An 18,541-nucleotide genomic window follows, 5' to 3' on the forward strand; every position below is an offset into this window, starting at 1 on the left:
AATAACTGGCCCCCACGGAACTCCCCTTCAAGTTCTAACCCTATAAACCGGGACAGGACACTGGCTTGGGCAGAGACTAGTGGGATGGGGTTGGCGCTCCAACAGCCCCCCTTAATTATACAGTTAAAGGCCACTACAACTCCAGTCTCCATAAAACAATACCCCCTGTCACATGAAGCTTATCAAGGTATAAGGCCTCACATTACGAGGCTTCTAGATCAAGGCATCCTAATCCCCTGCCGGTCGCCTTGGAATACGCCTCTTCTGCCTGTTAAGAAACCCGACACTGGAGATTATAGGCCAGTACAAGACTTGAGAAAGGTCAACAAGAGGATAGAAGATATTCATCTGACTGTTCCAAACCCTTACAATTTGCTCAGTAACTGTTCATCGATGAGAAACAGGGGTATGCTAAAGGGGTCCTAACACAAAGGTTGGGACCCTAGAAACGCCCTGTGGCCTACCTGTCTAAGAAATTGGACCCTGTGGCCTCTGGCTGGCCACCGTGCCTAAGGATGGTGGCTGCTATTGCTGTCCTGATCAAGGACGCTGAAAAATTGACTTTGGGACAGCCACTCACCATCCTAGCACCCCACGCAGTGGAGGCCTTGGTAAAGCAGCCCCCAGACCGCTGGCTCTCTAATTCTCACACCAAGCCTTGTTACTGGATGCAGAACGGGTTCAGTTTGGGCCCGTAGTCGCCCTCAATCCTGCCACCTTGCTTCCTCTACCAGAGGAGACAAAACAGCATGACTGCCTACAAATCCTCACAGAAGTACATGGAACCAGGCCGGACCTATCGGACCAGCCTCTTCAGAATGCTGACCACACATGGTACACGGATGACAACAGCTTCTTGACAGAGGGAGAGCGAAAGGCTGGAGCTGCGGTCACTACGGAGGACAAAGTGATTTGGGCGAAAGCCCTGCCTGCTGGTACCTCCGCACAACAGGCTGAACTCATCGCCTTGACTCAGGCGTTCAAGATGACAAAAGGTAAGAGGCTAAATATATATACAGACAGCCGTTATGCCTTTGCCACGGCACACATCCACGGGGAGATCTACCGGAGGCGGGGGCTGCTCACATCTGAGGGTAAAGATATGGCTAAAATTCTGGCCCTCTTAGAAGCCCTATTCTTGCCCAAAAGACTGAGTATTATACATTGTCCAGGACACCAAAAAGGGCACAACCCAGAGGCACGAAGAAACCGGCTGGCCGATGCCACGGCGCGAGAAGCGGCCATGAGCAAACAAATCTTGCCCTTAAATAGCCCAGACCAACCCACGCCCCCACCAGTGGGACAAACCAGTTGGGTTTATGCCCATGAGGACATAGAGCTCCTAAAAAAATGGGGGCCATCTACCACCCTCAACTAAAACAGTGGGTCTACAAAGGACTTTTGAATTGATCTCCTTTTTACATAAATTAACCCATTTGGGGTTTAAGAAGATAAAAACCTTACTAGATCGGGAAGAGATAAATCTGTGTTTTTTGAATCGGGACAAAGCGATACAAAAGGTGACTGAGAGTTGCAAAGCGTGCGCTCAGGTTAACCCGGGAAGGACCATGATTGGACAAGGAGTTCGTCCTAGGGGACACCGTCCCGACATCCATTGAGAAATTGATTTTACTAAAATTAAACCAGATATATATATGGATACAAGTATCTCCTAGTGTTTGTAGACACCTTCTCAGGATGGGTCAAAGCCTTCCCCACGAAGCACGAGACTACAAAAATGGTCACCAAGAAGCTCCTCGAGGAAATCTTTCCCAGGTATGACATGCCTCAAGCGTTGGGGTCGGACAACGGGCCCGCTTTCGTCTCCCAAGTAAGTCAGTTGGTGGCCAAATTGCTGGGGATTGATTAGATAGACCCCAGAGTTCAGGTCAGGTAGAACACATGAATAGAACAATTAAGGAGACTTTATCCAAACTTACGCTTGCAACTGGCTCAAAGGATTGGGTGGCCCTCCTTCCCCTAGTTCTATATCGGGCCCAGAATACCCCGGGCCCCCATGGTCTAACTCCTTTTAAAATAATGTATGGAGCACCACCCCCATTTCTTTGATTCAAACATTGCTGATTTTGCTGACAGCCCTTCTCTGAGGGCCCATTTACAGGCCCTACAGATTGTGCAGAGAGACGTCTGGAGACCTTTGGCCGCTGCTTACCAGGACGAGCTTGAGCATCCGGTGGTGCCACACCCGTTCCAGATTGGAGACACCGTGTGGGTGCGCAGACACCAGACCAAGAATCTCGAGCCACGGTGGAAAGGACCCTACACCGTCCTCCTGACTACCCCGACCGCCCTAAAGGTAGACGGAGTCGCGGCTTAGATCCACGCACCACACATCAAGGCAGTCTGGTCTGAGGAATTGACTAACCACAACACTACACCCCAGACATGGAGAGTTCAGCGCACTCCAAACCCCTTAAAGTTAAAACTCCTCCTAGTCCTTTTGTGGCCTAGAGTCAGTGGGGGAATAAGCCCCCACCAGACAGAAATTTCTTGACCAAGTCGAGTGAAAGATTTCACTCAAAGTTAACAAAAAAAAAATGGGGGAATGAAAGACCCCAGCTTAGCAGCAGTAACGCCATTTTACAAGGCTGTACTTAAGATGACTGGTTCAGGGAAAGGTTAGAACACTGAGTACACATCGGCTGCCAAGCAGGATGTGTTTGGTTGAAGGCCTGGCAACAGGACGACTTCGGTTGAGCACCTGACAATGAAAAAAAGCCCCGGGAGAGGTCCCACACCCTGGTGGGGGGTCGAGTCAGTCGTTATGTTTCAGGAAGGTAGCTAGGAAACTTGCCCCCGGGCTAAACCCTTGCCATATTAGAATCCACCAATTATATCCCTGTAACCATGCATCTGCTTCTGTATGCTTGCTTCTGCTCCCCAAAATCCTATAAAAAGCCCATCCTTGGTTCCGTGGGGCACGCCAGTCCCCCGAGTGACTGAAGCGCCCGCAGGTGCCTGTGCCTGTGTATCCCGACAATAAACCAAATCCTCTTGCTGATTGCATCCTGTGGTGTCTCGGTCTGGTCTTTGGAGTTGGAGGGTCTCCATCCCGAGGGAAAGTTCTCCCTGAGAGCTTTTCAGTAGTTTGGGAAAAGGAAGGAAGAGAAGAGAGAGCAAAGACGAGGTGGGGGCAAGAGAGGGAACCAAGAACTAAGAGCTGAGGACCAAGAGAGTGCAAAAATGACTGGGTTATATAGACAAGGAGACGCTGCAGGAAGGGAAGTGAACCCAGTTCCTGAGCTGGAGAGGTTTAGAGAGAGGGTTAGTTGAGAAGTACTGAGGAATTTGTAACAGGTTTTTGTTGCTGGAAGGGACCTGGCAGCCAGTATTTGCTTTGAAATGTTGACAGGCATCTCATTAAGCCCTTGGTCCTGAGTTCTTTGAGACCTGACCCTGAGTAGGTAAGGCAATGTTGGCAAGCTGAGGGTTTTAGCAGTGAGTGGGCACAGGTTGCCAGGAGGTATAGGTGCCCCTGAGATCTACATATCTACTGCTCCCTCCACTCTACTACCTACTCTACCCTCCCCCCTCTCATTCCCTCTCATTCCCTTCTCTTCCTCCTGGGACCTGGAAGTCCCACCTTTTCCCCTTCACCAGCAATTAGCTTCTGCTATCTTTATTGACACAATCAAAAGTCAATTAGGGAATGGATACTTCCCCTACATTTCACCTTTCCTGTGATTCATGGTTCATACAGTAGCTTTGGGCTTATCATGAGCATGTATAACAGAGTCAATTGCCTGTGACCATGACTGCCATTGGTATAGCCAAAGGCTGCTAGGTTCAGGTCAGGTAGAGATTCTGTCATGAGCCTGACATTGTCTCCCTCTTACTCTAGGGCAAGGGGGCATGGGAGAGAGATTAATGAGGGGATAAGGATTGGCAAAATTGAGGATTGGGAAGGATAATTTATTATACATTTAAGAAATATTAATTGGCCTAAGTACCCAGCACAATTCAAGACGCTGGAAATGCTACATTAAGAGAGATGTATAAGTCTATCTGTGGTGCACGCCTTTAATCCTGGTACTTGGGAGGTAGAGCCTAGAAGATCTCTGAGTTAGAGGCTAGTATAGTCTGTACACTGAGTTCTAGAACATCTAGAATTACATAAAGAAACCCTGTCTGGAAAAATCAAGAGAGAGAGAGAGGGGGGGGGGCAGGCAGGCAGGTGTGCAGGGAGGATAAGAGTCCTACCAATGTTAGGTAACACTCATCAAATTTCAGTAGATGTAGTTCCTACAGCCCCCATTCCTTCCCTCTCCTTACATTACCTTCCCCTATTCTCCCTTTCCCTTCCATATTCCTCATTCCTTCTCTTCTTCCTTCCCTTCTTTCCTCCCTCACAAACTGGCATCTATTGCTTCTGCAGCAGCTAACACATCCTTCAGCCATCCCAACTACCTCCAGCCATCCCAACTACCTCCAGTCTCAAGGGCCTCAGTCTTCTAAAGAAGCCTTGTATTTTTAAAATTTTTTTATTTTTTTTATTTTTAGTGCATAGCAGGTGAGGGGTTTTTCTTGAACCCTTATGTTTTAGTTTGCTTATTTCCAGACAAAGGGAGCGTTATTTCTGATCTGTAAACTGGGAATGTTCTGAACCTCTCTTCCAAGGGTTTCTATTAACAGCAGTCTTGCCAGTGGAATGTTAAGCCAAGGTATGCCACACTTGCAGTGGAGTGAATGTCTATGGTCAGTTCTGCACTCTATTTTACATAGTGGTATGTAGAATGAGGTCATTATGCAGGTGAAGGCAGGCACAAGATAGAATGAGGTCTCGCATTGGATGAGAAGGAAGCATGGGTGAGAGAAAAGTGTTAGGGAGAGGAAGAGACTGTAGAAAGCAAGGAGAAGCAGCAGAGAGAACATGGAGGCATATGTTAAGATTCCTCTCTGCACATTTACAGGTTGTTATGAATATTCTTAAGTGATGGATGTGCACAGGGCTTTCTATGTCTAGGTGGGCAATTATATCTTACCAATTGGATCAGATGCCATTGCGTTGTGTTTTCTTTCATTTGGCAATTAAATTGAGTTCAAGAGTGCGTGTGAAGGCTGGACCCTGGGCCCTCCATGGAATTGGGATGTGTATGTCTGGCGTGGTGGCAACCTGCCTTAGCAACTAGATGTGTAGAGATATTGTTGCCAGGCTCAGAGAGTAGCCATCAGAAGTGTGATATGGAATGGAGCTTAGTGAGTGAGAGATGCTTTGCTGATTGAGGTGAAAATACCCAACAGATGTCATAGGGCAATACGGTGCTGGATCTAGTGCAGGATAAAAGAAGCCCTTTTTTTAAAAAAAAAATTTACAGCAATAGGGAGAGACACTACTAGAGAGAGTGGGTGTGAAGGGGAAACTAGGCATCAGTTCTAACCCCTCTTTCCTATCTGGGAGGCCTGCGGCATCTCCTTTAACTTAGAGTCTCAGTCTCTTCCTCTGCCAAATGGGATAATCACACCCTGCTGCACCAGCAGGGCTGAAAAACAAATCAGCAAAGAAAGGAACGGTGGCGTGGCCTATCTGGAGGTCATGCTCCCCAGTTTCCCTTCTCATAGAGGGTGTGACTGAGCAGACAGGCAGCTGAGAGGTTTGTCCAGCCCGGCTACTATTTTATAAGAACACACTTCCAGTTCATTACCTTTTAGAGTTCCCATGTCCAGTAGTCTGGGTAATTTGCTTGCTTAGGAATTAGATCAGCACTAGCCCACTGTTTCCATGGTGCTAGGGGACGGACACACACACACACACACACACACACACACACACACACACACACACACCTCTCTTCTCTTGCCTGATGGGACTAAGTTCATTTGGGCACAACCATCTTTAAGTTTAGGAACTGCTGTGTGTTCCCTTTGGTTATAGAGATCTCTCATAGAGCCAGGGAAGGTGGCTGTGTTTAGGCCTTGCAGACTGTGGTGTTTGGAAGTCCTCTTCCAGTCCCCCTAGGTCTAAGGGTTGGAAGGTAATCCCATTTCCTAACTCTTTGCTGTGCCTTTTAGAACCCAACTTTTAGAAACATATTTTCTTTTGGAAGATTCTCTGTTCCATCTCCAGGGAATGCTGAGCTCTGGGGACCTCTGCCAGTTCAATAGGCAGCCCTAGAGAAAGATACTCTCCTTCTGCCCTGGCATGGGGGGGGGAGGGGAACACCAAAGTCTGGGGAGTCTGAGTCACCTGACTATATTCCTCCAGCTTTGTCTGATTGAGCCCTTCAGTGCAGTGTGCTCTTGCCTCCCACCAGGGTGGCACTTATGGGTATCCTCGACCCTAATGAATGACAGGAAAGAACTGTGACTTTGGGAGCAGGCTAGCCCAAGCTCAACTCATGACTCTTGTTTAACATAGTAGTGAGAGCTGAACGCGGTGGTGCATATCAGTACTTAGCACTGGAGAGACCAGCCTGGGACACGCAGTGAGCTGGTGTCACAAAACATAGCAAAGTAAGAAACAGGTGACAACACCCACTTCTCTAGGTTACAGTGAGAATCTAAGACTCCATTTTTGTAGATATAAAATTAATATTTGTGAAAATCATGTATTTTATGTTTTATATAATTAAAAAATAACCTCTAAACACCATCTCCAGCTGCACCTTTACAGAAAATCATCCACCTTGATATTGCCATTTCCCTGAAATGCTATGGCTAGTTCCCCCAATAAACCAGTTTTCTATTTAACCTGGCTCAAAATGAGAATATGCCTTTACACACACACACACACACACACACACACACACACACTCCAGCTTGGATACACAGTTGCTCATATACTTGTGTGTGTACACAGGCCTGCATAATTTCATCAGGGTTGTGGCTGTCACAGCATCCCCTGTGGGACCCCACATTGTTAGGATGCTAACGATCACTTGTGAACAGGTGAGCGAAGCCCAGCCCAGCACCAAGGAGATGGGGAGTTCAAAATCATTTCTCAATACAACAAAAACACACCTACCACGTGACAAGCCAGAGAGCACAGCTTCTGAAAAATGCTGTAAATGACCAGTTTCTGGTATGTCCTACTTAAAATAGCAAAGTTGAGACATAAAGACAAATAAGGTTTCCAGGAAGCTTGGAATTTCCGGAAAGAGAAAAGACTGTAGGTCCTACTCGTACCTTGACCCGTCTTCCATGGTGACCTTAATCCCTTCTCATCTCACCAAAAACCAGGATGTAATTTTATAAGTTGTTGGTGTTCTATTTTCTTTCTTTAAATATTTTAATAAAGAAAACTGAATTTAAGCTGGGCATGGTGGCAACACCTTTCATCAGCACTCAGGAGGCTGAGGCAGGTGGATCTCTGTGTGTTTTAAGCCTGCCTAGTCTATATAGTAAGTTTCAAGAGAGCCAAGGCTGTTACACAAAGGAAACCCTGTCTTAAAAAAAAGAAAACTAAAAATGAAAAATGAAGGAAGGAGAAGAAGTTTAGTTAGTTAGTTAGTTAGTTAGTTAGTTAGTTAGTTAGTTAGTTAGTTAAGTCAGGCTGCTTCTGAGAGCATGTGGCATCCATAGGGGAGTTTCTTGTTGCTTCTAGGATCTCAGTCTTAGTGTGTGATGCTCAGTCCCCACCATGCTCTCCAGGCTGCCTCTGCTTCATACCTTGACCCTTGCTTCCCCACTCACTCACATGAACCTGAGTTCTGACTCTCGACGAACCAGGACTTCACGGAGACGCTGGATTTTCGCCATCTCCAGCTCAATCTCCTCCGGCATCATGCTGGTCTCAGCCATAGAGATGATGTCCAGCTGGCCTGTGTGGACAGGAGACTGCCATCAGGACTCAAAGGCCACCAGGGCTTTCAAAGATTCCCACCAGAATTAGGGGTGTGCCTCCTCATCCCAGCTAACAAGGAAGCAGAGGCCTGTGAGGTCAAGTTCCATCTGGGAAACAGTGAGAGCTCTGTCAAAAGGTAAGAATTCCTACCAGGAAAACTGTGCTATTGCTCTGGGGAACAGCCATGACACACCTCAGGGGCAGACATATGAACTAGGCTGACATCATGTGCTAGAAGGAACCTTCGAAATCCAGGAAATCCATGGTGCTATGGTTAAAATGTGACCTGTGTCCCCAGGACAATGGGGCAGAGAGACTAGGGTCTGTGAGACATGATTAGAGATTATCAAGTATGTTCCTCCTCTTACAGGCCTGGACTATCTAGGAAGCAGCTTGTCATAAATCATGTCCCATTTTCCAGCTTGCTCACTGCTCCTGCAGGTACCTGCTACCTTGGTTGTGGGACAGCGGGCAGTGAAAAGTACCCTGATTCCTGGTCCAGATAGGTTGAACCCCCTGGAAATCCTAAAAAGGACAGCAGGTGCATTCCCATTCTCGAAGGATATCAGGACCTTGAGTAGCTATGCCCCACATGGACCCCTGTAGAGAGGTTTGAGACAGACCAGTCATGTAGGGCAATGTCTTAAGCCCCTCCTCCACAGGTGAGGACGTGACCATAGGTCACAGGTCAAGACAGATCAGTCATAGAAGCAGGACCATGCCCTGGGATATGTAGATGAGGTCTTCCCAAGCTCTCAGGCCAAACCAATAGGAAGTTTCTGCTGTCAGTCACTGACCCATCCAAAAAACTGTATTTAAGTGTCATGTTCAGAATTAAAGGTGTGCAGGAATTATTCCATCGTCTGAGAGCTTCTGTCATAAGAGCTATAAGGCTTTAGGAAGAGATCTGCTCTCCGGAAATCATCACCGCCAGAAGCTCCCCTGCACCCCTTGCTGGTTAGTCAGTTCCCTGCCGGCCAAGCAACCAAAAAGGCAGGCAGAGGCGGTGGAAAGGAGAAGGACCGGCAGCAGGAGGCAGGGGAAGCTCCCCACCCCCACTGGGCTCTCTCCCCTTTGCCTGAATCCACACACCCAGCTGGGACAGAGATCACCTGTGAAGAGCCCCTGGGTAACAGAACCCTACACTTAGTGTCATCTGCACTGTGAGGACGCCTGAGACATCACCCAGACTTGAACTTTCTGGCCTTCACTAGAATTAACCTCTTTTCTTTACAAATCATCAGTTCCCAGGTATTCTGCCATAGTAGCAGAAAATGAACTAAGACAGATGTGGAGCCTTCTTTCTGCACAGGCTCAGCAGGCTCATGGGAACTTTCTCGGGCACTGTCAGTCCCTGCCTAGCCCCAACCCTTTGGTTTTGCCTCTTTGACCATGACAACTTTGCATACTCACTTTGCAAAGGCTCAGGATAAGTCTAGAAGAAAACTGTTCTAATTATTTTAAGGTACTACTAAGCAATGTAAGTAGTAGTGATACAAAGTAACACAGCTTTCTTGTAGGAAATTCAGAGGACACCAGTGGGAAAGAAAGACAGAAAAAAAATTCAGGGCTAGTCTTGCTGCCAAGACCGACAGTCTGAATTCAAGCCTCAGATGGAAAGAAAGACCCCGCCACACACACACACACACACACACACACACACACACACACACACACTGCCCTCCTACACTATGGCACACATGTGCCCTCCCCCCACAATAAGTAAGTGAATATAATAAAATATTGTCCATAACCACACTACCCAGAGAGAGCAACTAATCACATTGATAGATCCCTCTGGGATTTTCTTTTTCTTTTTCATTCTCTGAGAATAGGTCCCCTATTGAAGGAATCAGAGAAAGAACTGGAAGAGCTTGAAGGGGCTCGAGACCCCAAAAGTACAACAATGCCAAGCAACCAGAGCCTCCAGGGACTAAGCCACTACCTAAAGACTATACATGGACTGACCCTGGACTCTGACCCCATAGGTAGCAATGAATATACTAGTAAGAGCACCAGTGGAAGGGGAAGCCCTGGGTCCTGCTAAGACTGAACCCCCAGTGAACTAGTCTATGGGGGGAGGGCGGCAATGGTGGGAGGGTTGGGAGGGGAACACCCATAAGGAAGGGGAGGGGGGAGGGGGATGTTTGCCCGGAAACCGGGAAAGGGAATAACACTCGAAATGTATATAAGAAATACTCAAGTTAATAAAAAAAAAAATAATAATAAAAAACTATTTATAGTGGAAAAAAAAAACACCCCAAAACTATCACATTCGGAAAAAGAAAGAGACATAGACACAGGATTTGGGTTTGTTTGTTTTTGAGACTAGGATTCATATAGCCCAGGTTGACCTTGAATCTCTTATGTAGCCCAGGATGACCTTGAACTCCCATCCTTCTGCCTCTGCCTTCCAAGTGCTGGGTGACAGGCCTGTGCCACCACCGTCATCACTCCCTAGTATAGTCCATGCAATGTCAGTATGGTGATAGAGGTTGAGCATTCCCAATCCAAAGCTCTGAAATCTCAAGTACAAACATACCGAACACTAGCATGACACCAAAGGGGACAAGTCTGCATCTGGCCTCTGTATAAAATTACCTATATGAGGACAGAGTATAAACCCCCCCTGCAGCTGTAATCACAGGTTGTGGGGCACCTGATGTGAATGCTGGGAGCTGAACTCTGGCCCTTGCAAGAGCAGTACATGTTCTTAACCTCTGAGCCAACCTTCCAGCCTCCAACATATTTAAAAGGACTAATAAAGATCTACCAAAATGTTAGTAGTTAAAAATGTTAGTATATACACATATAAACCATTAAGCATGTCACGCGGCCCGTGCTCCACAGTCTGGTTTTGTCATTCCTTGCTCTTCTTCCTCAGTACATACCATTTGCACATCCTCATCCTCAGCTGCTCCTCAATAATGCTGCGAGAGCCTGGGCTACTTCTATTTGTAGCCATGTTATGAATTGTTTCCCAATGTAAAGAATTCTAAGTAGTCTCACATATGGCTTTGTAATGGAAGTCCCCAAGGCTAACTCTCTACACACATTGAAGCAGTTCCAGCTGGCTACATTTCCAGAAGAAATAGGACTGGATAACATGAAATATTCTGAGGCCTTTCTGGGTGGTTCAGGCAACTCGTCTTAAGAGGTATGTGCTGATTTCTTCCACAAAACTTCCTGAGGCTGGGGAAGGGTAAAGATGTTATTGAAGATATGAAGGGACCTTTCCAGCATTATGGGCTGGACAAAGGTCTCCTCAGGACCATGTGGTTGTGTTTCAGACACCCCGCCACCCTACACTCCCACAATCATATTCTAGGTCCCATTGCTCCAGGCACAATGCCAAGATCCTTCTAGAGTGGAACATCAATGTTCTGCTGCAAAGAGGAGAAAGGATGAAGTGAAAAAGACTAAGATTGGGCTGGAGGAGGCTAGGAAGGGACTAGGAGGGGCTGGAAGGGGCTGGGAGAGGGTGGCTACCATGTAAGTATGAGGCCTTGAGTTTAGACCCAAGCACCTACATGGTTGTGTCAAGTACTGAGGCCTAGGTGTCCTTGCTCTACCTTATCCATGTTATATAAAACAGTGGTCTTTTGATGTATGCCTTGCCCTAGGATACTCCATTTTACAAGCATCTTTTGTCTCTATTTTGAGGGAAAAGGGTGACTGTCCCTGGGCAGAACCAGAAATGACAGCAACTGCCAGGCAGCACCTGCCGAGCACAGCTGATAAGTGACGTATCCCTGTGGTTCTATAAGAATAAATTGAAACTATAAAAGCACATGGGTACATAAAAATCCTGTGAGGAAACTTGGCTCAAGAACTTATCACACACATCAGACCAAGGAAAGGGGGGACTCTATTGCATGGATCACATAAAGTAACAAGCACATGAACACTGCAATGGCCAGGTGCCACAGAAACCTACATCTGATACATAGCATGCGGGTTCAGGGCAAGAACTCAGCTGTGCCTGAAGCTTTGGCTCATCCCCCTCACCTGCACTGATGCAACCTAGGCAACTGACTGCTAGTCCTCCTATTTGCCAACTTGGCCTGGACCTGACCTACTGTTTCCCATTCCATACCTCACAGCTGAGCTCTGTAGCTTTGCACTCTAACATGACTCCAGTAGTTTCAGAATCAGGCACCTCCAGCTCATTGTCTTAGAGTTACAGCCTCTTTCTCAGCGCATTCCTGAAACCTCTTGAACTCTGCTGCAGCCTGTTTGATTAGCAATCATCCTGTAACCCATGTAAGTTTAGATACATAGATATATTTACTGTGATCTGAGAATTAACATTCAAAATTAAGACTGGAATAGAACTTGCGTTCACCTCAGTCAGGCTACTAAGGCAGGTGGATTATATGACAAATTACTGTCAATGAAACAGATAAACTTTGTGAATTTATTGCTATTTAAGAAAGCTGACATTGTGGAAAGACACAAACATGTTCATCAATGTTTCTGGCATAGTGTGCTCATAACAACAGGCATCTGTAACACCAGCACTGGGTGCGAGAGGTGTGTGAAAACATGCAGGCCTCTGCAGCTTGTTGGCTGGCCAGCTTAACTGAATCAATAATCTCCAGGTTCAGTTACAGACCCTTACTCTGCCTCTCTCTCTCTCTCAAAAAAAAATAAGGTGGAGAGAATTAGAGGAAGACACCTAATGTCAACTTCTGGCTCCCATGTGTATACACACACACACACACACACACACACACACACACACACACCAAGTAATTATGACATTCAGATGGCCTGAGCATTACTGTCTGCAAATTTTCTGGCTTAGGGTACCCAGGTTTTGAAGGGTGTCATGGGATGAGTGAAATCTGATGGCATAGTCTGGAGCTCCAGGTCTACTCCTCACTCTCTGTAGGACTTTAGGCTGTCTGTCAATCCCTCTGGCTCAGCTCTGTGATCAGATCCCCCACACCAGCAGTCATGAGGAATGAATTGCTCAGCTATGCTGTGCACTATATATGGCCACAAGGAACCTTTGAGGAACCAGTGCACTTGTTTAACCTGCCACCTCTTGTCCTCATCCTATGCTAGCAGTGTCAGGATACCACTCTCTCAGAAAGCATCAGTAGCCAGGCCCTGAAGCAGAGAGGTGTGGGGAAATGTGGGGAGGGTAATTATGGTGATTCCCACAAGAAACATGGCTTCTGGCCAGAATACTCAGTGGATGAAGGCGCTTGCTGCCAAGCCTGATGAACCTGAGTTCAATCCCCAGGACCCACAGGGTGAAAAGAGAGAACTGACTCCAGCACACTGTCTTCTGAGGAAGCGATGTCAGGGCACGTGGCACAATACCCTCATACAATAAGTACAGATAATTAAAAAAAATTTATTCATGCATTAGCTACTTTTTTGTCCATGTTACAAAATATCTGACCAAAAAAACAACCAAAAAACAAAAAACAAAAACAAAAACAAAAACAAAAAAAACCTTGCAAGGAGAAGGGTTTGGGGCTCACTGTTTAAGAAGGGATACTGTCAAAAGAATACAAATTGGAAAGGAAGATGTCAAAATATCACTATTTGCAGATGATAGGATAGTACACTTAAGTGACCCCAAAAGTTCCACCAGAGAATGACTAAGCCTGATAAACAACTTCAGCAAAGTGGCTGGGTATAAAATTAACTCAAACAAATCAGTAGCCTTCCTCTCCTCAAAGGATAAACAGGCTGAGAAAGAAATTAGGGAAATGACACCCTTCAAAATAGTCACAAATAATTTAAAATACCTCGGTGTGACTCTAACCAAGTAAATGAAAGATCTGTATGACAAGAACTTCAAGTCTCTAAAGAAAGAAATTGAAGAAAATATCAGAAGATGGAAAGACCTCCCATGCTCATGGATATGCAGGATGAATATAGTAAAAATGACCATCTTGCCAAAAGCAAGCTACAGATTCAATGCAATAACATTTTCGACAAATGGTGCTGGTTCAACTGGAGGTCAGCATGTAGAAGAATGCAAATTGATCCATTTTTATCCCCCCGTAAAAATCCACGTGGATCAAGGACCTTCACATTAAACCAGATCACTCAAACTAATAGGAAAGAAATTGGGCAAGAGTCTCAAACACTGGGGAAAATTTCCTGAACAAAACACGAATGGCTTATGCTCTAAGATCAAGAATCGACAAATGGGACCTCATAAAACTACAAAGCTTCTGTAGGCAAAGGACACTGTCATTAGGACAAAATGGCAACCAACAGATTGGGAAAAGATCTTTACCAATCTTACATCTGATAGAGGGCTTATATCCAAAATATACAAAGAACTCAAGAAGTTAGACCTCAGGGAGACAAATAACCCTATTAAAAAATGGGGTTCACGTGGATCCCGGCCCGCAGCAGCTCTCTACTCCCAGACCCGGTGAGAGAGAGACCCAACCGCCTGGTCAGGTGGGCACTCCTGAGGCTGCAGAGCGGAAAAGACCACCAACTCTGCTCACCCCTGCCCACATCCCTGGCCCAAGAGGAAACTGTATAAGGCCTCTGGGCTCCCGTGGGGGAGGGCCCAGGAGCGGCAGGACCCCTGCCTGAGACACCGCCGGAACCTGAAAGAAACAGACCGGATAAACAGTTCTCTGCACCCAAATCCCGTGGGAGGGAGAGCTAACTAAACCTTCAGAGAGGCAGACAAGCCTGGGAAACCAGAAGAGACTGCTCCCTGCACACACATCTGGGACGCCAGAGGAAAAAGCCAAAGACCATCTGGAACCCTGGTGCACTGAAGCTCCCGGAAGGGGCGGCACAGGTCTTCCTGGTTGCTGCCGCTGCAGAGAGCCCGTGGGCAGCACCCCACGAGCGAACTTGAGCCTCAGGACCACAGGTAAGACCAAATTTTCTGCTGCAAGAAAGCTGCCTGGTGAACTCAAGACACAGGCCCACAGGAACAGCTGAAGACCTGTAGAGAGGAAAAACTACACGCCCAAAAGCAGAACACTCTGTCCCCATAACTGACTGAAAGAGAGGAAAACAGGTCTACAGCACTCCTGACACACAGGCTTATAGGACAGTCTAGCCACTGTAAGAAATAGCAGAACAAAGTAACACTAGAGATAATCTGATGGCGAGAGGCAAGCGCAGGAACCCAAGCAACAGAAACCAAGATTACATGGCACCATCGGAGCCCAATTCTCCCATCAAAACAAACATGGAATATCCAAACACACCAGAAAAGCAAGATCTATTTTCAAAATCATATTTGATCATGATGCTGGAGGACTTCAAGAAAGACATGAAGAACTCCCTTAGACAACAAGTAGAAGCCTACAGAGAGGAATCGCAAAAATGCCTGAAAGAATCGCAAAAATCCCTGAAAGAATTCCAGGAAAACATAAATAAACAAGTAGAAGCCCATAGAGAGGAGACACAAAAATCCCTGAAAGAATTCCAGGAAAACATAAATAAACAAGTAGAAGCCCATAGAGAGGAGACACAAAAATCCCTGAAAGAATTCCAGGAAAACACAATCAAACAGTTGAAGGAATTAAAAATGGAAATAGAAGCAATCAAGAAAGAACACATGGAAACAACCCTGGATATAGAAAACCAAAAGAAGAGACAAGGAGCTGTAGACACAAGCTTCACCAACAGAATACAAGAGATGGAAGAGAGAATCTCAGGAGCAGAAGATTCCATAGAAATCATTGACTCAACTGTCAAAGATAATGTAAAGCGGAAAAAGCTACTGGTCCAAAACATACAGGAAATCCAGGACTCAATGAGAAGATCAAACCTAAGGATAATAGGTATAGAAGAGAGTGAAGACTCCCAGCTCAAAGGACCAGTAAATATCTTCAACAAAATCATAGAAGAAAACTTCCCTAACCTAAAAAAAGAGATACCCATAGGAATACAAGAAGCCTACAGAACTCCAAATAGATTGGACCAGAAAAGAAACACCTCCCGTCACATAATTGTCAAAACACCAAACGCACAAAATAAAGAAAGAATATTAAAAGCAGTAAGGGAAAAAGGTCAAGTAACATATAAAGGCAGACCTATCAGAATCACACCAGACTTCTCGCCAGAAACTATGAAGGCCAGAAGATCCTGGACTGATGTCATACAGACCCTAAGAGAACACAAATGCCAGCCCAGGTTACTGTATCCAGCAAAACTCTCAATTAACATTGATGGAGAAACCAAGATATTCCATGACAAAACCAAATTTACACAATATGTTTCTACAAATCCAGCACTACAAAGGATAATAAATGGTAAAGCCCAACATAAGGAGGCAAGCTATACCCTAGAAGAAGCAAGAAACTAATCGTCTTGGAAACAAAACAAAGAGAATGAAAGCACACAAACATAACCTCACATCCAAATATGAATATAAAGGGAAGCAATAATCACTATTCCTTAATATCTCTCAATATCAATGGCCTCAACTCCCCAATAAAAAGACATAGATTAACAAACTGGATACGCAACGAGGACCCTGCATTCTGCTGCCTACAGGAAACACACCTCAGAGACAAAGACAGACACTACCTCAGAGTGAAAGGCTGGAAAACAACTTTCCAAGCAAATGGTCAGAAGAAGCAAGCTGGAGTAGCCATTCTAATATCAAATAAAATCAATTTCCAACTAAAAGTCATCAAAAAAGATAAGGAAGGACACTTCATATTCATCAAAGGAAAAATCCACCAAGATGAACTCTCAATCCTAAGTATCTATGCCCCAAATACAAGGGCACCTACATACGTAAAAGAAACCTTACTAAAGCTCAAAACACACATTGCACCTCACACAATAATAGTGGGAGATCTCAACACACCACTCTCATCAATGGACAGATCATGGAAACAGAAATTAAACAGTGATGTCGACAGACTAAGAGAAGTCATGAGCCAAATGGACTTAACGGATATTTATAGAACATTCTATCCTAAAGCAAAAGGATATACCTTCTTCTCAGCTCCTCATGGTACTTTCTCCAAAATTGACCATATAATTGGTCAAAAAACAGGCCTCAACAGGTACAGAAAGATAGAAATAATCCCATGCGTGCTATCGGACCACCACGGCCTAAAACTGGTCTTCAATAACAATAAGGGAAGAATGCCCACATATACGTGGAAATTGAACAATGCTCTACTCAATGATAACCTGGTCAAGGAAGAAATAAAGAAAGAAATTAAAAACTTTTTAGAATTTAATGAAAATGAAGATACAACATACCCAAACTTATGGGACACAATGAAAGCTGTGCTAAGAGGAAAACTCATAGCGCTGAGTGCCTGCAGAAAGAAACAGGAAAGAGCATATGTCAGCAGCTTGACAGCACACCTAAAAGCTCTAGAACAAAAAGAAGCAAATACACCCAGGAGGAGTAGAAGGCAGGAAATAATCAAACTCAGAGCTGAAATCAACCAAGTAGAAACAAAAAGGACCATAGAAAGAATCAACAGAACCAAAAGTTGGTTCTTTGAGAAAATCAACAAGATAGATAAACCCTTAGCCAGACTAACGAGAGGACACAGAGAGTGCGTCCAAATTAACAAAATCAGAAATGAAAAGGGAGACATAACTACAGATTCAGAGGAAATTCAAAAAATCATCAGATCTTACTATAAAAACCTATATTCAACAAAATTTGAAAATCTTCAGGAAATGGACAATTTCCTAGACAGATACCAGGTATCGAAGTTAAATCAGGAACAGATAAACCAGTTAAACAACCCCATAACTCCTAAGGAAATAGAAGCAGTCATTAAAGGTCTCCCAACCAAAAAGAGCCCAGGTCCAGACGGGTTTAGTGCAGAATTCTATCAAACCTTCATAGAAGACCTCATACCAATATTATCCAAACTATTCCACAAAATTGAAACAGATGGAGCACTACCGAATTCCTTCTACGAAGCCACAATTACTCTTATACCTAAACCACACAAAGACACAACAAAGAAAGAGAACTTCAGACCAATTTCCCTTATGAATATCGACGCAAAAATACTCAATAAAATTCTGGCAAACCGAATCCAAGAGCACATCAAAACAATCATCCACCATGATCAAGTAGGCTTCATCCCAGGCATGCAGGGATGGTTTAATATACGGAAAACCATCAACGTGATCCATTATATAAACAAACTGAAAGAACAAAACCACATGATCATTTCATTAGATGCTGAGAAAGCATTTGACAAAATTCAACACCCCTTCATGATAAAAGTCCTGGAAAGAATAGGAATTCAAGGCCCATACCTAAACATAGTAAAAGCCATATACAGCAAACCAGTTGCTAATATTAAACTAAATGGAGAGAAACTTGAAGCAATCCCACTAAAATCAGGGACTAGACAAGGCTGCCCACTCTCTCCCTACTTATTCAATATAGTTCTTGAAGTTCTAGCCAGAGCAATTAGACAACAAAAGGAGATCAAGGGGATACAGATCGGAAAAGAAGAAGTCAAAATATCACTATTTGCAGACGACATGATAGTATATTTAAGTGATCCCAAAAGTTCCACCAGAGAACTACTAAAGCTGATAAACAACTTCAGCAAAGTGGCTGGGTATAAAATTAACTCAAATAAATCAGTTGCCTTCCTCTATACAAAAGAGAAACAAGCCGAGAAAGAAATTAGGGAAACGACACCCTTCATAATAGACCCAAATAATATAAAGTACCTCGGTGTGACTTTAACCAAGCAAGTAAAAGATCTGTACAATAAGAACTTCAAGACACTGAGGAAA

General features: G+C 44.9%; 1 protein-coding gene across 3 annotated transcripts in view; it reads right to left on the bottom strand.

Moving 5' to 3' along the window:
* The window catches only part of Bmerb1 (bMERB domain containing 1), a 166,892-nt gene that overhangs the window by 96,194 nt on the left and 52,157 nt on the right, over nt 1–18,541 (bottom strand). For all 3 annotated transcript variants that reach the window (XM_039086245.2, NM_001014114.1, XM_063269270.1), the window contains exon 2: nt 7,655–7,778. In XM_039086245.2, coding sequence (XP_038942173.1) covers nt 7,655–7,778 — 124 coding nt within the window. The remainder of the gene's footprint in view (nt 1–7,654; nt 7,779–18,541) is intronic.

This window comes from Rattus norvegicus, chromosome 10 (assembly GCF_036323735.1).
Source record: "Rattus norvegicus strain BN/NHsdMcwi chromosome 10, GRCr8, whole genome shotgun sequence".
Taxonomy (NCBI): domain Eukaryota; kingdom Metazoa; phylum Chordata; class Mammalia; order Rodentia; family Muridae; genus Rattus; species Rattus norvegicus.